Source organism: Urocampus carinirostris, chromosome 2, assembly GCF_059441175.1.
Source record: "Urocampus carinirostris isolate Australia breed hairy pipefish chromosome 2, RoL_Ucar_1.0, whole genome shotgun sequence".
Taxonomy (NCBI): Eukaryota; Metazoa; Chordata; class Actinopteri; order Syngnathiformes; family Syngnathidae; genus Urocampus; species Urocampus carinirostris.
In genome coordinates this window covers 58,265,525-58,289,647 of record NC_142350.1, presented here as the reverse complement: position 1 = coordinate 58,289,647, position 24,123 = coordinate 58,265,525, and the positions used below count along the sequence as shown (strand labels likewise).

The 24,123-nt window shown below is 38.2% G+C and overlaps 2 protein-coding genes across 3 annotated transcripts; both read left to right on the top strand.

Annotated features, from left to right (window-relative positions):
* Window positions 1-452: 452 nt before the first annotated feature.
* On the top strand, window positions 453-3,312 carry LOC148372721 (homeobox protein Hox-A10b-like). The gene is made up of 2 exons (XM_088328098.1): window positions 453-1,186; window positions 2,649-3,312. The coding sequence occupies exons 1-2, from the start codon at window positions 478-480 to the stop codon at window positions 2,921-2,923; spliced, it is 984 nt and encodes a 327-aa protein (XP_088184224.1). The 5' UTR covers window positions 453-477; the 3' UTR covers window positions 2,924-3,312.
* Window positions 3,313-6,475: 3,163 nt separating this feature from the next.
* hoxa9b (homeobox A9b) lies at window positions 6,476-23,840 on the top strand. Of its 2 annotated transcripts, XM_088328095.1 has the most exons (4): window positions 6,476-7,093; window positions 11,014-11,247; window positions 22,423-22,681; window positions 22,934-23,840. In XM_088328095.1, the coding sequence occupies exons 1-3, from the start codon at window positions 6,583-6,585 to the stop codon at window positions 22,659-22,661; spliced, it is 984 nt and encodes a 327-aa protein (XP_088184221.1). In that variant the 5' UTR covers window positions 6,476-6,582; the 3' UTR covers window positions 22,662-22,681; window positions 22,934-23,840. The 2 variants fall into 2 exon arrangements, with proteins under 2 accessions (XP_088184221.1, XP_088184222.1); XM_088328096.1 differs by lacking the exons at window positions 22,423-22,681; window positions 22,934-23,840 and having other exon boundaries at window positions 11,014-11,252.
* Window positions 23,841-24,123: the final 283 nt, after the last annotated feature.

Genomic DNA, 24,123 nt, shown 5'->3' with positions numbered 1-24,123 from the left:
TCATTTGTATTTGCAAAGAGAGAAAAAAAATAAGGTTTTGGAGACTGTTAAACAAGAAATGCTTCATCGTGTTTGGCAGGAGCTGGGTCATTGAGCATTTGTGAAACCGTTCACATAATCCACATAATTTTGATCTTCTAATTCATATTTGGAAGAAAACATTATATGAGCTTCAATATTAATATTTTGAATGCGCCTCAATCGTGCAATTCCCGTGATATTTACACCTCAAAGGATATCAATATTTGAAACACTCTGTATTTTACCCATAATCCCTTTTATGCAAGTGAACACCCCCCTTCCCCCAGCCTTTTTCTTTTTTCCCAAGCTAACCTAAACCAAAATATACGACGAAGTGGGTTAAAACTGGGAGGAGTCTGCAGCAGCCGCCCGCGTTTAATTGGCTGCGGGCTCCAGCGAGAAGCGCAAGTATGGCTAATTATTCAGCAATGTTTAGCACCAGAAATATCGTGCAGTATGGGCGATCTTCATCCTAGCGCGGCCATGACGTGCCCCAACAACCAGGCTGCAAATCCTTTTTTTGTGGACTCGCTCATCAACACTAGAAGTGATGCAGGTTCTTATTACCACAGCAACGGGGTCTATCTACCACCGGAATACTCCTACGGACTCCCCGCCGGTCCCTCCTGCTTCAAGCGCAGCGAGGGGAGCACAGCAGCGCCGAGTGGCGTAGCGCCATCCGCGCCCTACGCGGAATCCTGGTTAGAGACTTCTCGTTCCTGCAGAGCGGAGCCACCGCAGCAATGCTCCTTCTCCACGGGCATAAAGGAGGAGAATGCATATTGTTTGTACGAATCGGAGAAATGCCCTAAGGCGACTACGGTGGAGGATATCTCCTTCTCCGGAGGAGGTCCGCCACCCACAGGCGGCAGCACCGTCCCGGTACCGGGTTATTTCCGATTGTCGCAAACCTACGCCTCCTCCAGACTATACCATGAGAACCACCAGAGCGTGAATCATCACTTCCAGAGACCGCCCCGTGCGCCGGTGCAGACCCCGACTCCTGTGCTTCTTCGGCGGGAGAGCCACGAGGAGGCGCCAGCGTCCGAGCCCTGCGCCCCACCCGGAGAGGACTCGAGCGGTCGGTTGTCCTCAGACGACGGTTCTTCGTCTCCTGAACACACCGAAGCCTGCAGCGTGGAGTCTGAGGAAAAGCCCTTAAAAGGTCATGCATGTGCATGGTGTGCATGGATTACAAACCCAAAATACTGCATTAAAAACAATAATTATGCAACACACTTTTGTTCCAACGGTCACATTTTTGCACACTCATGAGCCTGATTAGCAAACACATGACTTTTATGTATCACGTTGTCCTTGTGGCTTGCCTTGGAGTACTTCCAAATGTGAAACGTACGCACATTTGTGTTTTATCACTCTTTAAAAACCTGCAAGAATACCCAGTTTGTGCCTAGAATATGCAAATGTTTATTATGTATCATTAATGTGTTACTTTAAAAAAACAAAACATTTATATTCTCATGCACATTTCTTTACCATTTTAATTAGTTTTACTTGCACTGACGGGGGAAGCCCTCCAAATTTATACATATATATATATATAATAATAACAATTCATCCATTTAATTAGTGCGAAAAATTACACCGACTGTCGGTTGTGTGGAGAAACTAAAGTCCCAGTTCTGATGTATCTCCAAAACTGGGTCACGTAGACACAAATTAGCAAAAACAGTTTTGACCCAGTTCTGACAGTGAAATTCGTTTTCTAAGAGGCATTGCGGGTATTTGCTCTTGGCTATTGTTCATGAAAATGACTAAAATCTGAAAGTACTTATTCAATGTTAAACGTCAAAGTTACAAGATGTCGTCCATGCATGGGAAAAAACGCACCTCAGCTTATTTGCATTCTTGTTTTTTACGTTTTTTGTTTATGTGATGTTTACATAAAGATGTGCAAAATATTGACTATTTTATTTATACAAACCAGACAGAAGTTGTTTGCAAACAATTTTAACAACGCCCCCATAGCATATATTTTTTTAAAATATTGTATATATTTTATTTGAAGATATTATGCAGTATATTATATTATAATATATAATGATATCATGTAATATATTAAACAGTATATACAAACACATTTTGCTTTAATTTTGTGGTCTTTTTTCATGACCTTCTACCAAATAACTCATTTTTAGAAATTCCATGATATGTAAACGATCCACAAAGGCAATAAACTTTGAAAAATGCCTGAAAATTGACTTACGTTTTCTTTTCACATGGAGGGGAAAATATCCAGAGATTACTTCACAAATACCCGCAAGTAGAACCTAAATTAGACTGGGTCAAGATTGACCCAATTCAGGTTAAGCATGCATGGGCTGACGATTACTTGAGTTAACTCAACCAAACCTTCTAGGTTGTTATTAAAACACAAAAAGCGGGTTAATTTATTGTAAATTGTAAATTGGGCCATTTTGAACTAAACACCCAGCTCCAAGAAACATGGTATTAATTTATTCCCTACTTGGAACTCGTTGTTTATAGGTTGAAATGAGTTCCGTTATTTCATAAATAGCCCAGAAATATAGCAAAAATGACATCTTTTCTATTTCGCACTTTCCCCCACCTGTGGCCTCACGCCGCCCTGTGCGTTTTTCCCACAGACACCGGCAAAACCGAGAGTCCGGCGAACTGGCTGACCGCCAAAAGCGGCCGAAAAAAGCGTTGTCCGTACACCAAACACCAAACCTTGGAACTGGAGAAAGAGTTCCTGTTTAACATGTACCTGACCCGGGAGCGAAGGCTGGAGATAAGCCGCAGCGTGCATCTCACCGACAGGCAAGTGAAAATCTGGTTCCAGAACAGGAGGATGAAACTGAAAAAAATGAGCCGAGAGAACCGGATCCGGGAGCTGTCTGGAAACTTCGCCTTCTCCTGAGACTTTTCGTATTGGAGGACAATTGACCCTCCACTTCCCGCAGGCTAATTTATTTCGATGTTATGATTTCCGCTTTTCATCGTCGTGGATGTGTATTTATATAAATGACGTTTGTAGTCGTTGTGCGATGTTCAGAATGTGTACATAACGTAAAGTGAATCCATTCATGCATGCAGAATTATACCCCTTTCGGTGTTACAGTGAGAATTATTTGCACATTTTTTGCTGGTCAACGTAGTAATAAAAGGAACATTTTACAAATGTTTATGTTTTCGTTGACAAGCAAGCCTCCTTGTTAATACCTCATCATGTATGTACTATACGAATATTTTGCAATTGTGTGATTAACATATGGGTGTGTTATTTGCATCAAATTCCGAAATACAGAATCCATAACAATTATCATTATTTATTGTGACCCCTTCTCATTATGATTAAAATCATATTCAGTTTCCTTTTTTTGTAAGGCTCATAAGTTTGCATACCCTGGGAGTTTTTTAATTTTTGTAAAGTAAACTAGTGGGTTAATAAGGACTTATTTACTACACCGTTTAATGACTGTGCTTTTCCTAAATGCCTCACCGTTAAATTTAATTCCCATTAAAAAACAAAATGACTGGGTCTTGCAGGGACATTCATGGCGTCTTTCGACAAGGCTGTGCATCTTAAGCATTTTCGCCAGGGTATATAAAGTGCGATTGGTCGTTATTCGAAGTACCACGATATGTTAAAATGCATGTTTTTTTAATTGTGCAATACAGTGGTAACATCCCCTTAGTACATAGTTTAAAATGCATTTTTCTCTCCAATGGTAAAACTAAATCCAAACATTGTAGGCTAAAGCCCTAATTCATAAATGTATTTTATTCTATATTTACAAAATTAATTGTTTACATTCGCTTTTGATCATTTTATTGTAACTCCAAGAATAGAAAACGAAAAAACATTATTAATGTACTACCTAATGGTAATGTTGCTTTTAGTCACGAATCCATGACAAAATGCTGAAAATCCTTGTTATTATAATCCCTAACGGCATATAAATAAGCCGCAGATACCAACATAATTCCAATTATGACACAATTATACTCTTGCATTAACTGATTATATATCCCCAATGCATTTTTTCAATTCTCATTGTATCTCTGTTTGTATTTTTCATCCTGCTGCCCTACAAAATGCATCCAATCCCAAGGACACTGAAGTGCGTCTTTTCGAGTGCATCACAAGAGGAGAGCGTCACTGTGGAGTGGTTTAGGTAGTCTCATGTTGTTGGGCTATATGTGACTTCCGTCCCACAACAGGAAACTGCCTTGATTACCTCAGTAAAAACTCGTCGCAAAAGTGACTTTCTATTCATTATAGCTATTGTACTTATCAATAATTCCGCGCCAAGCAAATAAAACGCATTAACACGCCTCGTTTTATTGTTGTGCGTAAACGTATTCATTAAACATCTCTGTGGGTTTTGTCACAGTGACGTCATGTTCACTTAGCCACGCTGCGTTATTTATCTGATTTCAGTTTATTTATTTGTCCCTGCGATTTAGCATGCAGCTGAAAGGGCATTGTTTGCAAAAGAAGAAGGTTCCAAGGCATGGGGAAAAGAGCCCAGACAAGGCCTCGGTTATGATCATTGCAGTCTGCCAGTTGCCTCGCCGTAGGAAACGCCGGATGCGTCTGCTTTACGCCTCAGAAAGGACACAAAGGCCTGGCTTTATTGGGGGGGATATTTAGCTGAGACAGCCAGGTTGTAACCTGAAGAAAAACAACCCCAATTGCCCGTGATAAAAGAGGCTGTAATAGCACTCAAATAACCGAAAAGCCCGAAAGAGAGCAACGAGTATCTTGGAAAAGTGGCCCTGGAGCCTGGACGTGGGTTTCGCTATCATAAATCCAAACTAGCTGCAGTTACTCGAATTATTTTCTTTACCTTCTGTTTTTATCTTTATAATTTTGGAAGGATTGCTTTAAATGCAATTTTAATATGTATTCACTGAAGTGTGTAAAATGAGCTTTTTTTAATTCCGATTTATAATTCATATAGGCTGCTTAGTACGAAACAACACAGTTTTTAGAGTATTTCCATGACCATTTAAATTGTTGTTTTTTTTACAACACAACAAAGGTTGACGTCATTTTGGAGGATAACTGAATTTTTGTTCAGTTCTTTAGTACAAAATTTTTTGGAGGGTTGTTTCGTACAATGCGACCCATATTTTTAGGTCCCACAAAGAAAAAGTTTTTTGAGTTATTGATAAAAAAAACTACGCAAAGTGTTTTCCCTCATGACAACCCAGCATGTTGGGTCAATTTAATTCAACTGGCCCATATTTTTAAAGAACGGATACTTAATTTTGTATCACGGATGTTGTCCTTCTTTGTCGCGTATTTATGAAACGTTTACATGATAAAATGTGTTTTTTTGTTCACTTATTTGTCATGTTCTAGTTTGTTTTTCATTTATAGAATGTTCACCAAACATTGTTTACACGTTAAACAGTCCTTAAATCCAAAAACTAGTAAAACAAGGTTTTTCCTCCCCCGCCGCAACAACCCAGAATGTTGACCCACATGTTGTATCGGTCCATGCCTGCCACATATTGGGTTATTTTTTTACCCAACTGTTTTTTTAAAGCACACATGCGGTATTTGTGATGTTATTTCAATATATGTTGGCTCGAATTGAACGTTGGCCGTTTAATTTTGTATAAAGTAGCTGTCTATTGGGGTGTTTTTGCTTTTACGGAATATTTACATTGTACAAATAGTTTTGTAACTCAATATCGTATAGTTTGTACTTTTTTTGCACGAGGAGAATGTTCATAAAACATTGCTTATCAAGTAAACTGTCCATAAATGCAAAAACCGTTTTTTTTTTAAATAAAAGGTCAATAATAAATTTATTGTCATCCTACTGGTATACCAAATTTCTCCTTTCAACGCAAGTAGAACAATTTAAAATGGTAAACGTCTACAAAAGAATAAACACGCGACAAGCAATATATTATTGATATATATAATTTATAATACATATATGCATATTCACGACATTTGCTTTTTGACATGAAAAGGGCCGTATATTTTATATTTTATTTTGTAGTTCTAGTATTTCATGTACTCGCCTACATATCAGTTGTTTACAATTTTCACGAGGTTCCTTAACTTGCTCATAAGCTTTTTTAAACCTCGACCAATTAATAACCCTAATGAACTCCTATTTATTTGCACGGACGTCTCGCCAGGAAGCTTAAAACGTTACAAGCCTACCAACGAGCGCCTCGTTAATAAATAAAGATCTCTTGACAAAAATCATAACGTTTATAGCTTATAAAAGCGAATAGGCTTGCCCCAATAAAGGCGAGGGAATTTGCTATTAAAATATGGTGGTGAAAAGGCAGCCTATTGAGTTGAGCAGCAGCAGCAGCAGCAGCCACAGCAGCAGCGGCTTGCTGATTTATTATTTATTGTTCTGTCCCACGATCACGTGTTTCCGAGCGCCCTATCCTCGCGTGGACAATGTGCACCGCGTCCAACTTGCATTGAGCGGCCAGGCTGGTGCACGACGAGGCGCAATATCACGCAATGACACGCCACCTTGCAGGATTATAACAGGATTTAGGCGTGCATCTTCTTTTTTCCCCTCTTTTTTTGCCGCCATGTCGACGCTGAGCTATTATGCAGACGCCGGCGTGGTCCCCGATCTGCAGGAGGATGTGCCGGTGCGATTCCCGTCTGCAGCCGCAGGGGTGGAGCAGGCGATGCTCGCCGAATATGGCGGCCAGGATGGATGCCCTCTGCAAAAATCGCCTCTTTTCGGTGCGTCTTGGGCGCACCCAGCTAACAATACAACCGCTCCGACTTATATCCATCACCACTATAGCGGTAGCGGGGACGGGGACGGTATGTTTGCGCGCTCCTGGGCCCTGGAGCCGGTTTCTACGCCTCTGTGCCTGACCGGACTACCGTCGACGGCCGCTATGCATTACGAGATCAAACCTGAACCTCTCATCGGGAGCGGCGAATGCACGACTTTGGAGACCCACACGCCTCTTTTGTCCGATGCGGAGAGCGCAGCGGCCCTGGCGGAGGTCCCCTGCGAGAGCACATCCACCTCCAAGCCGGCTGGGGACAGCCCTTCGTCGGGGGACAGGAGGGAGATCGACACCAGTAAGAGATACTTTCTCTTTGTCTTTTTAAACACAGTCGAAAGACGTTAAAACACGTCAAGAAAGCATCCAAACGATTTAAATGATGACTTTAAAATGTATCATAATTTGCATCGATTTCGAAAAACGTAATTGGCTTTATTGTCATTGTATGCTACGAGATCAGACATGGCACTCCAGGGTAAAAAGACCTTAAAGAGAAAAAAAGAGAAAAGACTGTCGGGACAATTAGGCATAAACTGTTTACAACATGGTACTTAGAAACTGGCTATACTGGCAATACTAGTTATACTAATAGAACAATGAAAAAGAATAGTACATCGTAACAGTGCAATAAAAATAACTGCAATAACATCTAGCCTAAGGCAACAAAAATCCCCAAACAAGGTACATTTTCACAGTTGTGTGCAACAACATTTAACAGCCCAAAACATTTGCAAGATAGATCATTTGCAGTCGTTTTGTGCGCTCGTTTAGGATGGTGATGGCCCCGGGGAAGAAACATACACTATACCTTTTTTAGATACAAATACTAAATCAGACCAATATATCACGTTGTTTTGGGTGTAATGTGTTTTAAGGATGACTAGAGATATTATTTTAAGTTTGAAACGTAATTTCTTTGTTTTCTAATTTTCCTTCGTGGGGGTATAGTGCTGTCTTCTCGTTTTAATTTGGAGTGTGTCTTCCCTGCAAGGAAAATGGAAGAGACACTTGAAAGCTTCGGTTTGAGCCTACTCTTTTTGGGTACAGGTTTATGGATTGAATACTTGTATTTTACGGTTGTTTTTGTCAAAGAGTATATGTTTTCCTTTTGTTAATTAGTGATTTTGTGTTGTCCCAAAATGAAACACCACAAAAAAACAAAATACTTTATATGGTTGTAAAGTGAAAGTAAATATAACGACTTTTCAGGGTTTATATTGGATTAGATCATACCATTCAACCTCAGCCAATTGCTCCCCTAATAATTGATTGCAATTCCTCTTATTAAGCACTTCCAAACTCAACGCAGCACCCATTTACTCACAGCTAGACAGACTATGAAGAATAATGCGACAATATTAGCAATTGATGACGTCTGCAACCAGTATCCAAGACGACCTGGATTAAAGCCAATATGGACAAGATGACGTGTTTGAAAAAAATAAGTGCGTTTGTTTGGTCCACCTTTATTGGGCTACTTCCAACCCAATTGTAGATTAATATTTAGGGGCTAAATTTTGTCTTAAATGAATCAAATATGGAGTCATAAAATCCAATGTCCATACAACCTCCAATGCAGGGTGGGTTAGCTTCAATAGCAGCAGTTTTATCAAAAATGCTAAATATTAGCATGCAGACCTTTTTTGTAATCCACTGAATCGACTATTCCCGTAAATTGCATTTCACAAATTACAATGAGGCTGAAAATAATCGCAATCTATAGATCATAGGGGAGAAAAACCGCATAGATGTGTACGCACATTTTGCAGCGTTTGCACAACTAAAACCACTTGCAGTGCATTCCTCGGTTTAATTGCACAGGGGTTCCCAAACGTCGGCTCGGTGCCAAAATGGGTCCGAGTCAATTTTGTGTTGGACCAATAAGCATTGTTTTTGGTGATCGCTGCCATTTTTTCAATTGTCTGTTTATAATTTGCATCGCTTCTTTGGAATTACTCTTGGTTGGCAAATCTTTATCCTAGTGGTCACGTTTGCCCCCCAAACCAATAGAGCAGGGGTCTCCAACGTGGTTCCCCCCCAAGGACAGTTGAGGTTCCGGTTCGAATATTAGCTCAACAGTACTAGGTGATTGTGATTTTCTAGTAAAATGTTTATTGTAGTGCTTGAATGGGTCTAATTAACCCTATTTTCAATAATTAACTTGGTAATAACATTGTAGTAACATAATAAGTTGCTGTTTTCGAAATGCCTATCAAACTGGTTGCCTTTTGCGCTAACTGGTAACAAAAAGCAGCTCACAGCTTGAAAAAGGTTGGTTGACCCCATAAAGCTCTTTTATAGCTTTTATATAGTTTTAGAGGATGTAACCAATTCATATCGAGTACCAGTGAACGATAATAGTCAGTTTTGTGACCAAAACCAGGGACCTTGACCATTATTTCGCTTCAAAATTATTATTATTGTCAGGGAACTGACGCACCCCCCAATTTTTATTCCCCCCCAAAATTTTATTTTGCATATTTTTATTCCATGAAAGCAATAATATTCAACATTGAAAAATTAGTAAAACTATTACTCTGAAATAAACCAACATTAACTAATATTCAAGATTAGTTTTTTTTCCCATTACTTTCATAAAGGTACCACTCAGTTTTATGACAAGGAAATATAAAATGGAAATAGGTGGCATTATAATGACACTTTTAATCATTTTAAAGCTTTATTTAAATCTGTTTTTTTTCACGGGGGGATTTTATTTAGCCCTGTTGTAGTTATTTGCAGTATCGGATCTTGGCCTTAGTGACGAAACGAGTCGTATACTTTTCCGCGATAGCAAATACATTTTTAAAATAACACCTTTTATTATTATTTTTTTTTCTTTATAATGGTGAAAATATAATTTTTTATAGTTATTTTTGGAGGTCCTTGGCTTGAGTAATGGTAACTACTTGAGGTTTAAACACATACACTAGTATCAGTTTGAATAACCAAATATGGCTTAATGGAAGATTGTCAAAGGTAGGTTTTGATCAAAATGGTTTGGTTCCGTTATTTTTGGAACTTGTATGTATTAAAATATTTTTTTGTTGTATCAGATATTGGTATGAGTATCAGTAACAACTACTTGAGAGTCGCATATTTGTCCCTGGTAAATACAGATATTTATTTATTATTTCTATTTTACCATTATCCCTTATTTAGCTTTCGTATTCTACTGAAAATACCCATATTAAGATTATTTTTGGTGGTGGTCTTTGGTTTAAAGGGTCAGTGTGTAAAATCAGGTGTCTCTTAGCCACAAAAAACTTTCATTCATAAAAAACTATTGATTTCGATACTGGGCAAAATACAAAAAGTATCATAACGATTTTATTTTTGTATTGCCTTTACATAGTCGCCACCATGTTTGTCTGGCATCTCACTACTACGCTGCGCTCTGTGGTACTGGTTTTCGTTAGTATTAGACAACACAGTGCCATCTAGTGGTTCATTATTACACACTGGGGCTTTCGGTATCGGTAACTACTCAAATGCCATACACATGCACTAGTATTGATACGAATGAACAAATCTGTCGAATTGTGGCAATTTGTTCATTAATGCTAACTGGTTTGATTTTGTTATTTTATGAAACTGTAGGGAAAAAAACATTAGTCGGTGGAATTATTGCTGAAAAGTTCTAAGATTGGTATTGGCGTGAAAATTGATTATTTTACAAATTCACAAATACTTGTCCACATTGTGCGTTAAAATACCTGTTTTTGCCCTTCCAAAACACATTCCACTTTTGAAAAAAATATATATATAAACCAATTTTTCAAATAAAATAAAGGAAAAAATAGACTGATACTTTAGTCTACGGCTGCTTTATTTTGGAAATGATTTGTGCGTGAATAAACCGCTCCAACAATCACATTAGATTTCCGTTTTCGTAAAGGTTTGCTACTTCCGGTTTTAGACAAGAACACGTGTTTGTTTGTTTTCAATATTCAGAAGATAGATTGTGTTTTGAGCATAAAGATAGAGATATTTTTATTGTCAAAAGCATTTACAGTATGTATTACGATACGTTTTAGTCCTAACTCCACGCAGGGGAGAAACTGTGCTTCAAATTCCACTCAAATACAGAAAAATAGATGGTCATTTACACAGGAGAGCTATACTAATGTATTCATTGATTCTTTCTTAATATTATGTTTTGAAAAACAATGGATCAAAGCGGCCATGATGCCATTTTCTCATGTTTATTCGCAGACAACCCGTCGTCCAATTGGCTGCATGCGAAGCCCACCAGAAAGAAGCGATGCCCTTACACAAAGCACCAAATCCTGGAACTAGAAAAGGAGTTTCTGTACAACATGTATCTTCCGAGGGACCGAAGATACGAAGTGGCGAGATTGCTCAATCTGACTGAGAGACAAGTCAAAATCTGGTTCCAAAACCGCAGGATGAAAATGAAGAAGGACAACAAAGATCGTCGAAGAGACAGTTAAGTTGCCGTGATCACGATTCAGCCTGTGAAATGGGAGGATAGGGTTGTCCTGGGGGGGTGAATTTGGGGGGGTGCTTAGGTCTTTCCTTATTATTCTCAAGTGTTACTGTCGATAGTTTGTGTTGTTAAACAATGTCGAATTACCTCGTCTATCTCATGTGTGTTTGTTAAAGTGAAGTAGAGGTTTTGTTGTTTTTTTATGCATGGAAAAAAAAAAATCTTCGACTACCTGAATGTCTTTCAGCTACCTATTTGCAATGTTTACATGAATTATCATTTTTTTTTAGAAGCTCTTAAGGTGTCCTCTTATTGTGAAAGCGCACATGGAAAGAAATCGTCCTAGGTCATTTCAAACAGTTATGTGGAGAATTGTAATTCTTTTGTATTATGTTTTTTAATTCAGCTTACTGTCATGCATTTTTAGAAAATGTACAATAATCAACCAAAATTGACCGCTCTTATAATGTATTGTTCCGTTCAGCCGTAGGCTTATTTTAATTATTTCTAAAAATAATAATACGTGACTGAACTGAAAAAAGGAATGTATTAAAATGAATTAAAATGAATGAAATGGTTTTTTTTATGTTTTTTTTCCCGCTGCATTTAATGGCCCAGTAAGTGTATGATTTTTAGTTATATTAAGGGAAGTGTGAAAAAAAGAAAAGAAAATAAATCAAAACAAAACAAAACAAAACAAAAAAAAAAACATTTTTTGAAAATCTAGCTGAACATTTTTCAAGTCCAGAATTAGGAAAAAATTCCAGGCATGTGAAACAAATTGTGATAGGCGAATTGAATCAGGCGATCAAATTAATTTGGTTTGATCCAAGTGTGTTATTTGTTGCTTGGGTCTTTAAACGCCCCGCAGCGGCGATGTAAACCCCCCCAACCATAAAGCGCAATGACGGCAATCGCGTTGTCGACTGTTTATAAACTGTGAAAAAAGTAAAGCCTGTTGAGACAGCATGACAGCACTAAAACACACTTTTTGAATGAGTCTCAACCGAATATGGAAGACTACCGGAAGATAAGCCGCACGCGCACACACACACACACACACACACACACACACACACACACACACACACACACACACACACACACACACACACACACACACACACACACACACACACACACACACACACACACACACACTGGAAGACAAGTCTAATTACTTTACAACCAAGCACTGTTTGCAACAACTAGACAGTCTTGGGCTGTATTATAATCCCCCAGCCCCATTTTCTTTTTTAATTTAGTTGCCGCAGATGCAACAAACACACACACACACAAGCGCACACAGGCAAACAAACACACAAACATATTTTTAACACACTTAGAAAAACGGGAAATTATTAATTTCATTTCAGACAATTAAAAATTTGATTTGGTGTATGGAACAAAACTGGAAAAAATCAAAAATGATGGTCCAACGGATTAAAATCTCGCGTTAAAACGCCAGTAGGTGGCAGCAGTGGCTCACTGGGATTAGTCACGGATATTATGCTGGGTGATGCATTTAAGGACACCATGGAATTTGCAATACATATGTACAGTACAAACTTTCACATGAGGGACGCAAGGAGAAAATGTAAATTTAGTAAATATTTTTAAATTGTGTTTCTAAACCTTTCTGAGACAAGGCACTCTTTTTTCGTTACAAAAGTACACCGTTGGTCAAAAATGATAAAAAACAATTTAATTTCATACGTTCATACGTTAATTTCAGTTAATTATTTTAATGATTGTTAATTTTTTATTTAGTTCTGATTTTATCATGTTTCCTGAATCGATAGTATAGATTTGTTTATTATATGTGGTCTTCACGATTCAGGTGATGATTTATTTGGGTTCAATTTTGGATCGTTCCATATTTTAGCCTAATAAAGGATATGTGATAAAAGAAAGCATTTAAGTTAATTATTTTGTTATTATTATATAGTATGGTTTCAGAACAATTTACAAGGGAGTAAAATAAGAAAAATAATAGTATCTAATATTAAAAAAGCCTAAAAAAACTCCTAAGATAAGACAAAAAACGATCTATCCATGGAACCAACAATATTTTACTACGTTCCAACTTTTTTTTTAAACGTTCTTCTTTTGTTTTTTAAATAAAATTGGAAAATACTATTTAAAATCAGATTTTTAATTCATCTGATTGTTTTTATATTATTTTTGCAGGGCAATTTTAAACAGCTTAATATATTTCCCTGTATCAGGAGCAGATAATAAAAAATAGTAGTCTTCTGCCACCTACTGTTACGGATGAACATTACAGTTACTGAGTTGATCACTGTAAACCATGGGAGTCAAACATGGCGAATCAGGCCCGATGAAGGATTGAATCCGGCCCACGAGACAACCCTGTGAGAAGCGCAAGAGAAAAACGAGCTGCAAGTTGAAATATGGCTGCTTAGTATTGCCAAAGCCAGGCACTGTAGTTCAATTTTTTTTCTCGATCACGTACTTTCTCTCTCTCTTTCTGTCTCCCTCTCTATACATCTCTTTTTATTTTTCTCTCAAACTCTCTCTCTTTCTTTTTTTCTCTGTCTCTCTTTGTCTTTCTTTCTCTCTTTTTTCTTTCTCTTGGTCTCTTTTTTACTCTCCAAGGTTCTCTTTTTCCCTCTCTTTATTTTTTTTCTCTTTCTCTCTCTCTCTCTCTCTCTCTTCTCTTTCTTTCTATTTCGATATCTCTCTCCATTTCATTTTTTCTTTTTTTTTCTTTTTTCCTTTTGTTCATTCTCTTTCTCCTTCATCCTTCTCTTTTCCCCTCTCTTTTTCTCTCCCTCTGCCCCCCTCTGTCCCCCCCCCCCTTTCTCTCTCTCTGTCCCCCTTTCATTTTCTCTCCCTTGCTCTCCTTCTCTGTATTACTTCTCCCTTTCTTTTTTTCTCTCTAGTCTATTAGTCCGGCCCCCGAGATAATGTTTATCTACCATGTGGTCCCCGAGATAAAATGAGTTTGACATTCCTGCTGTAAACAAGCAAAGATACTGAATAATGGCGTGCTTTTTTTTAAATGATGCAATTTCTTGCGGCACACTAGACAAGGTCTGACAACACACCAGTGTGAACCAGCTGACTGTTTGATAACACTGTTTTAGACAATTAGGTGGTTTGGTTTGTGCAAAAAAAGAGAACATTAATAGAAATAATTCAATATTTTACTGTCATGAACCAGAACAGGATCAGGACCCAAACGCGTGACGTTTCTCACACAAGCCTTTTATTTTACGGGAAATGGGGAGTCTTGCATGTTAGACAGCGGCCTGGCGTGAAAAGAGATGAAGCTAGAGACCGACAAGATCGATTCCAATTGCCCGAGTTGATATCGGACAGATGGGGTCGATACCGGACAGGACGGGACAGACAGACAGGAAAGATAATGAAACAGAATCTCGAAAATAAACAGGACAAACAAGATGGGAACGAAAACTGGAGAGAATAATAAACGGGACAAAAATAGACGGGAACAAAACTGGAAACCGATATTAAACGGGAAAAAAATCGACGGGAACAATACCGGACTGGAAATACCAACAGGAAAACAGAACCGAGTCAGAACCTGGTTTGAGATCAGGTCATTGTGTAATTTTGTAACTGTAATCCTGTGCAGTCCTTTGAGACATTTTTGTGATTAAGGGCTATATAAATAAATTTGACTTGACTTGACTTGAGAACCCACGTCTTGCGGGGCAGAGGTTGATTGACGGACTGACAAACTAAGAGAGAGCGCACTCAGCTTAAAAAGACGGAAAGCCAATCTGTTAATGAGCCGCAGCTGGCGCCACACAGGCGGGGCCAATTGGGCTTCATGGCAACCGTGACCATATTCCTAATGTGAGCTGTACAACTCGACTGATTTGATTATTTTCTAAACTACATGGACCAAGTTAGCTGCTTTTTCCTCTAGAAAAGAAAATCTCACCTGCCTTGTCAGTCTTGACACACAAAGGAATTTGCGACAATGAATGTCCCAAATATTAAATCGTGTTTTATTCAGGAGAAGTCTTTTCCATTTATTGGTCTCAAATGAATCTATTTTTTTCTTGTGAAATGTATTTCTTCAAAAAAGTTATTCATCGTACCTTTTGCCCAACACTTTCTAAAATAAGTTTCGGATGTCACATGACCAAAACGGCAAGCCATGATTGGTTACCGACGGCCTGAACTATCGTGACATCATTTTTAGTGGGCAGCAACTAGCAAAATGGCAGCCATTGTGCTCTTCTTAGGTAGTTGAAAAAAAGTCTTAGAAACAGGTATTACATTGAAAATGATGACCATCATTCAAGCATCCAGGCGGTAATGGATTTTCAAAATAAAATTACTTAAGCAGTATATATCAATAGGAACCATAAGCAGTGTTACTTAAAGCTGAACATTTTTCTGATCGTAAAGATTTCCCAAAACATTTTAAAGTAGATCTCATTTGGTGATAGTCTGTTCACATAGTTGAATTTATATTCAAAATTCAAAGCACACTGACTCTTTCACATGAGTATGAATTCTAAATTCCTTCCTCTCAATGCACTGCTGTATATTTCGTATTGTGATACGCTCAGACATTTTTCGCTATCTGGCCCCGCCCCTTATCATAGTGGCTATGCATGGCTGACAGCACAAAATTTAGCAAGATGTCACTCGCGATGACCTTCTCTGCCCGCTGTTCCATTCATCACCAGCTTTTTGACAGCATCCCCGAGAGATTTGCAAGTGGGAGTAAACTCTGGAATACATGGGCGGCCATTTATCTACTGTACAAAGCTTGTCATCAGGACTGATCAAAGCCAAGGTGGAGTTTGAGCTCATTTGTTGGACTTATAAGGCGTTTTGGTGCAGTGTTTGTGCAGCGTCGGCATCAGAGGTAAGATCTTGGGCCTGGGCTTGAATCTGGCCTGAAATTTTGGCCGGGTTCGGGGTTAAAATGTCAATCACTGAGTCACGCCGGGCCGGGCTTCTCTCTCCCCGTTTTAGCATGCCCTAACTTTTACTCAACTAATTATTTACAAGGCTATTTTTCCTGAAGTAACTTCACTTTTACTTGATTCACTCATTTCGGGCTCGGTCCCTCAAATCAAGTTAATCGGTCGGGTTCAGGCGGGTTCGGGCTTATATACACAAGGGCCTGGTCGGGTAGACCAGATTTTTATTCAGCATTGACTTAAGCTTTATTCAAATCAGCAAAGACAGCACCATAGGAAGGAAGAGTATTGCTGGAGAACGAAGCCTGTGTGAGTGCTTGGCTGCACAACACATGGTTGGAACATGCAATGTGTTTGCCATCACCTTTAAGTACCGCCAATGTAATTGTGTCGTAGAACTTGTTACATGAGCCAATGAAATGCCCACTGATTTCCAAAAGAGAGCCAATACACCGCCCTCTAAGTACCACCTCAATATGGCTAATAGTAAAAGGGAAGCCTCAATATCTGAATATATTTACAGTTTACTTTTACACTCTCAAGATAAATAATGAGAAGATTTGGTCAAAAATGACTCACTCGCTTATGGAATAATATTAACCGGGCACCTAAAAATAACCCAGTTTTCGGACATTGCACAGGCTGCTAATTAGTTAAAGTTGTTGTTTTAAACCAGGGATCTCCATATTTTTCATGCTACTTTTTGTTAATAATTCGCGCCAAGAGCTACCAGTTTGATAAGCATTTCTAAAATTTGATTACTATGTCTTTACTGTTAAATTTTGCCGATGACGGTGGACCCATGTGGGGGAGGCAGGAACTGTAGTCAGTGGTGCTCAAATAGAGGCTGGTATTTATTTAGAAAAGAAGATACCAAGTGGCAAAAACAAAGATGGGTTCACAAAGCAAAGAAATGTCTGAACGAGAAACAAAGACCCAAATGGAAGTGGAAAATACAACATGGAGAAAAGTAAGAAAGAAATTCAGAAACAAACAAACCTGGCGGTGGCGGTGGAAGTGGAAATAACAAGAAAATGACCATGGCAGAAGAACCCCAAAATGACCCAACAATATCAAAATCAAAATGCCCTTTTTAAAGGGTGCAGGATAATTGGGCACTGGCGTACGGTTATTGGACACACATGCGTCCAGTTCAAACCCTGGTTAGGGCCCTCTGGTCATTCGAGGTGTGTCAGACCCTAACTGTTACTATGTTATAACCAGGATAATCACTGGAAGTAGGTTTACATAGACTCAATAAACCACTAAAAATCATTATATTAAAAATAATCACAATCACCCAGTACGGGTGAGCTTTTTTCAGAACAGGTCCGCGGGCACTTCAAACGTCCTTAGGGGGCACTTTGATGTCATTGGGCCCCAAGTTGGAGACCCCTGTCTTAAACAAACCAACTTGTAGTTCAGTGTTTGAACACATTTGGGTTACTTTTAAACTACCATAGTACAAAACAAACTTAGATTATGACTCAAACCTTTTTTTCTATGTGGTGCAATGAGGTATTTCTGGAGTTGTGCATTATGAATATATACTAATTATATAAATGACTCAAAAACTTGGTTCCATTTTAGTGTATCTTTTATGGAATGTTCAATTGTATCAATTTCCAAGTATCATCGTAGCAAGATGGCCAACGATGATGTCAGATCCCTCTAGGTAAGGCTTATATATTACATAAATGCCAATTTCTTGATCTACAATTATTTAAACAACACATGTCTATATGATAGTTTATGTAATTTTGCTCAATTTTTAATCAATATTTCTTATTGACAGAAGCTCTTTTTGCTACTTGTCGCTAAATTATACACAATGTCCCTTTAATGTAGTTTTATTATACAAAAACATTTTTTTAAATGAAGTTATTACTTTCAAATTGCAATTATATTAAATTTGGGTCCTTGTGCCAAGAAAAGACCATTGGGCACATTTTTGGTTCCTTTTTTTTGGTTACTATGCAAAAATCCCGCCATACAAATACTATGGGTCCACTGTATTTGAAGCAGTTTCTCAGTGAATAAAAGACTAGCACCTCACAATTTGAGTTTCAGACCTTTGCATTATAACAATCTTCTCATTTTTCAGTCGAATAATATAGACAACAACTCGAGGAGATGATACTTTTATATAGTATGGTTTAAACAGATCTTAATTCTTTGAGTTTTTCCTTGCCCTCATGTAGGTTTTAGATCATAGTCTGTGGTTTGCAATAATCTGTGGTCTGTGCAGCCCTCTGAGACTCTTTGTGATTAAGGCCTATACAAATAAACATGACTTGACTTGACTTTGACATTCCTATCATTTCAATAATTGGTTTTGTTCAAAAGTTCGCGCATGCGCAGGAATTATCAATGACGTCACACATACGTCTTTCGGTTCAAAGTTCGCGCATACAACGAAGAATGGCAGAAATATATGTGTGCATTAAAATCAAACTATGTGTGTGTGCTTTAAAGATTGTTCATACGTTCAAAATAGAAAAATAGTAAATACAAAATAGTAAAAACGAGTTGAAATGTAAGTCAAGTTCATCAGGATTATTTGTAACATACAACACAGAGAAATACACAATTAACTAAATATGATCTGCTTTTACAATCCTTAAAGTGGTCCAACAACTAGGTCATCTAAAACTTCCAACAGTAAACAGTCAACACGGGTAACATTACGCTATTGATGTCAGTAAATCTTGCATGACCATAGCTAAAGATGGGTGACTATAACTATTTAAACAGGATTTCAATCAACGGAATCATAAATGCAAGTGATAACTTCTGACTTGGTTGTTAAGTACAATGTGGGCTAAGGGGTATTACATGAATATCAATGGTGAAAGACACTGAAATGTAAGCTTTTTCGTAATAATAGTTGGCATCAATTCATGCAAACAAACCCGCATTAGCAGTGCCAATTTTAATGGTAAGTAGCACACAATGCTTATACCACATCACTGTGTATAATGTTTTCTTCTATCAGGATTGTTTAAAGGGATATTGTGTATTATTTCGCGCATCCTAGTCATAAAAAACTAAATTAACTCAAAAATAATATTGAAGTGAATAATAGGCCCAAGTTCATGGCCAATCATATAAACTTTCATTGCAGCATTAGCTCAGGAGGTAGAGCGCTCATTTGGGGATCAAGAGATCACAGGTTCGATTCCGGTTCTGTGTTTTATGTTGTAGTGTCCTTGAGCAAGAAACTAAATCACTAATGCCCCCAATAAGCAGGTAGGTGCTGACTCCCTGTTGGTGCGTGAGTGTGTGTGTGAATGGGTAAGTGTCAAGCGCTTTGGGAGGTCTTCACTGACTTGAAAAGCACGATATAAATGCAGACCTTTTACCATTTTAAAAACTCATTCGTTGAGAAATTATATTTATTTGACATAATATGAGGCTCACCTAGAGGGAGCTGTCATGATTGTCCAAAATCTTGTTGTCAAAGGTACACCACAAAACCTTGTGTGAAAGGCTTGGCCCAAAAATTAGGGAGAAAAATGGTGCAGTTTGGTCACTATAAGTCTCCATAATTTGTGTTTTTCCGTGTGCTTTGTAGCACTTATTTTCCGTTGCACTAAACAATACAGAAACATCTAGTGGTCAAACATTACACAGTGTCTCTTTCCCTTGGATTATTTAAATGGTGAAAATACATAAATCATGATCGATAAAGCGTGATCGTTTTTTCCTTACAAACACTCAAAGGATGTGCAAAATGTTCAAATTGATTTCATCCTACGATTCACATTTTCTTGTTATGATTTCTGAGGTTTTTACTGTTAACACAAAAATACGATTAGCATTTGAACAATGCAGTGAATTGTTGGCCATGAATATTACCTGAATAAATCCAAAAGTTAAATCCCCAAAATGCTAGAAATACACAAACACACAGGCGCGTATTCCCATGCACATACATGCACACACACCCTTACACACACTTAAACACGCACACAATTAAATCTGCTTTCCTGCTTGAACGCTCTTATTTTATTCGCCTGCTCAGTCGCACTGCACAAGCTCAAAGCGCATATTAGCGTATTTATTGTAACTAACAACCTCAATAACGACTGACAATGTCACACTTTGCAAACAAGCTCGTAAACAATCCACTAAAAAGCTCCAAAGGACGAATCGGACGCCGTCGTGTTGTTGGAATGGTTTATTTATCCTCTAAAATAGATGACACTCACAGTGAAAAAAATATGAACATTCATATTATGTCTGACATTCTCCCAATGAGCCACTTTGGTTGTAGAACAGACCATTGTCCCCCAAAAAACCCACGTTTTTTTGAAATATTCCTCAACAAAATACAGTATAACACATTGTTATTTCAATCCTAAATATAAATTGCTAATTATTACCGATTTCCTGGTAAAATTAATGCAGTTAAGTCAAATAAATTCGATGTTGCAATGCACCAATATCAACAGTTATGTTTAATCCACAATTAGTATGCATTCGATGAATAATTTATTACATGCACTATAAAAGCACTTAAAAGATCATTTGATACCAGCGTGCTTGGAATGGGGATTAGAAAAAAATAACGAGTAAATGGGAATATCAACACCCACTCACCTCCAAACAATATAATGCTGCTCCATTTAGAATTTAAAAAACGACGCATTCCTCAAAAGAAAAAATACCACGATTTGGATATTAGATAGACTCGAATTGTTAATTGTGAAAAGTCATTTTTTAATATTCCTACGCGCAGTGTTGCTTTCGTCCATGTTTCCGTAGGTCCAATAACCTGATGCAAGGAAGTGTTACATGCTTTCAACGTATTCTTGGTGCAAGGAGCTGTCAGGCTGGCAGGCAAGGGAGATTTATCACATGCAGGCTTCTTTGTTTAGAGCCGTGCAATAAACAGCCTTCACATCCTTCCTGCATTTTCTCCCTTTCCCTGCCTCACATTTGTGCACGCTGCAGAACACAATGCTAAAAGAACACACACGCATTCTGGATTTTTTTTGTGAGTTGTTATAAAGCAATACACGCTCTACACTAAAGACGCGTGCTATAGAAAGGTATGTGAGAATACACCTGCAGAAATGAACCCAAAATCCATTTCTTGTTATTTGAATGCATGTCACGGCTGCACATGTGGGGGAAGGGGCTGATCACGTGACTGGTGAAACCCTAGAAAAGCGGCTCAAATGTAGGGCTCATATAATATACGACTGTGATGGGAGGAGCATTGGGGCGCGTGGAAAAGGATGTAGTGATGGAATTACATGACTGAAGTCATGGTTTTAATGCTACTGCATTCAGATATACGAGATGCCATCATTATTTTTTTCTCTATGTTAATACTGCGGTTGCATTTTAGCATTGTACATTTGGTTCGAATGATAATTTTCTGTAATATACATTTCTGCTTTATAAATATTTTTGGGTAAATGTTTAGACCCTATATACAAATTGAGGGATTGGAAATCATGAAGTATCTTTCTTTGTAGCACGGAAATGATTTTTTATTTAACTAAATATTTTCTTCTTTGTCTCAAAGGCGCCATTGACAAATAAAGCTATTTTTAATCAAATTAATTCCGCTCTCTTTCTTTCTTTCTTTCTTTCTTTCTTTCTTTCTTTTTTTCTTTCATTCTTTAATTCTTTCTTTCTCTCTTTCTCTTTTTCTTTCTCTTTATTTCTCTCTTTCTCTTTCTTTCTCTCTTTATTTATTTCTTTATATCTATCTATCTATCTATCTATCTATCTATCTATCTATCTATCTATCTATCCATCCATCCCGCACATTGACCCATCCATCCATCCAACCCGCATATTGACTCATCCATCCATCCATACACCCATCCATCCATCCAACCCGTACATTGACTTATCCCCATCCATCCATCCATCCATCCATCCTTCCATCCATCTGGCACAGACGTTTGGGCCCTACGCAATTATATTGAGCACCCTCCAAAATGAGCCCACCCCTCCCTTTTTCAATAAAATCACGAGGAGGGACAGTGGCCTCTTCTGATAAAAGTGTTGAACGGTCATTGGGCAGACGCAATCATGTGACGAGCTGCACGCTTCCATGCATGCATGATGTCCTTTGCAAAGCAACAGTTGACGGATTTTCCACCACCTCGTGCACTTTAGCCGTCTGATTAATTTCTGTTTATTTAAAAAAAAAACTCTTCATGCAATTTTGAAAAATAAGGACGACGGAATACACGTTTAGCATTGACAGCATTTTATAAACAGCTGGTCGTCGCTCGCGGAGTCCCGTCACTCAGCAGCCGCGATTCCTTCCAGAGTGCATCCATCTATCAACGCATCGACACGATTCCTTCGCTTCCTTCTCCTCCTCCTCTCCTTCCTCCTCCCTCGGGGCAGCCGACAAGGGGCTGCGGGAGCCTGCAGCGGATTGCAGCTTCATCCGCTGCCGCACACTACGCATGGATGAGGGAGAAGAAAAGCAGCAAGACGCAGCAGACTCCTGAGGGCTCTTCTCCCATGCAAGGCAAGATGATTAATAACTCCCCTGCTAATAACTTCCATGTTATCTGCTCGCATGCATGACAGAGCTATACGTGGGCTCCTTTTCTCTCTTTTTTTGTAGCGTTTGGATTTTAAATCATGTCTTCAAATCGTGATGGATTGTGCATCTGGTATTCATCTGCACATGTCATAAATCTCTTGTTTGCACCACGACAGTTTATACTCATTTTTCTGACTACAATTTCTGCCATTACTTGTTTTTTTATATTTGCAGGAGGCTGGAAAGGGCGTCCACACCGTGCAAAACTTTTGGAGCTGGAAAAATAGTTGCATTTCAACAATCTATGCAGACCGAGGTGACGGGATGATGCCTCATCGCTGGATTTGTGCAAGAAGCAAGTATGGTTCCAGAACCGAGGGATGAAGCGAAAACAGCAAACTCGCTGCAAGAAGGACTGTAAGGAAGAACGCATTTTCAGCAACTTATTTCTAATTCGCAACATCGTGCAAATAATCACAATGACGACCAGGATTGGACCTACAACCAAGAAAAATGCGAAACGTATACTACCAAAAGGACTTCCACGGGCGAAAAAGGAACTTCGATCACACGTTGCCTCATACTTGCACAAATGATCTGATTAGGTCCAAACTCCGTTGGTGTTATCGACGAAATTTTAGACCTTTTTTAAAGAACAGCTATAGAATTGCACATTATTGGAATTCAACTTTTTAAGTTAAACATTCGGTTTCTATTACATTCATGTTATTTCAATCGGTTATGGTAAACACAACAAATGTACATGGACTGAATTGTGAATGTTAAAAGTGAACAATTTCGAAAATGTTCTATCACTCCCCCTTTTTAAAAAAAGAAAAACTAATCAGGATCTTTTATTTAAAGCTTCTAATGAAGAGGAACAACAACAACGAGACAAGATGCGATGAGATTCGTCTGCTTGGAGTCAAGGAGGGCAAAAGCTACGACTTTTCTCTGTTCTCTAATTAAATTTTATTGCCTATAAAACTCACAGCAGCGAGGGTGCTTGTTTATTGGCTCTTTCGCCGTGTAATGACTTCTTTGAATTAAGTCAGCTTGCCCCATCGTGCTTCTCCAAAACTTTTTATAATGCTCAACAATTTATTGACATTATATTAAAGCTTGTTTTTGTTTGATTTAATTCGTGTGTTAGCGCTATTATTCTACATTCAAATGCATTCGTTAAATATGTTTTTCCTTGTCTTTTTTGCATGAAGTATTTGGAAAAAAAAAATGGTGCAATAAAAATATGCAGCCAAAACACTATGGAGCTGTTGAGGTGACGTTCATCAATCACATGTATAGTATTTTTTAGTTTTACGGTCACGAAATAAATTATTCTTTTTAATTAGTAAGATTGGTTCACATTATGAACGCACTGTTTTTTTCAACACACACATTACGACGTGCGGCTTATCTCAAGA

What these genes read in the sequence shown, in the direction of transcription:
- hoxa9b (XM_088328095.1), top strand. Translation starts at nt 6,583, where the DNA reads ATGTCGACGCTGAGCTATTATGCAGACGCCGGCGTGGTCCCCGATCTG. An exon ending in CAGGAGGGAGATCGACACCA is followed by an intron (nt 7,094 to 11,013) that starts GTAAGAGATACT and finishes GTTTATTCGCAG; the next exon opens with ACAACCCGTCGTCCAATTGG. An exon ending in CAAAGATCGTCGAAGAGACA is followed by an intron (nt 11,248 to 22,422) that starts GTTAAGTTGCCG and finishes TTTTATAAACAG; the next exon opens with CTGGTCGTCGCTCGCGGAGT.
- LOC148372721 (XM_088328098.1), top strand. Translation starts at nt 478, where the DNA reads ATGGGCGATCTTCATCCTAGCGCGGCCATGACGTGCCCCAACAACCAG. An exon ending in TGAGGAAAAGCCCTTAAAAG is followed by an intron (nt 1,187 to 2,648) that starts GTCATGCATGTG and finishes TTTTTCCCACAG; the next exon opens with ACACCGGCAAAACCGAGAGT.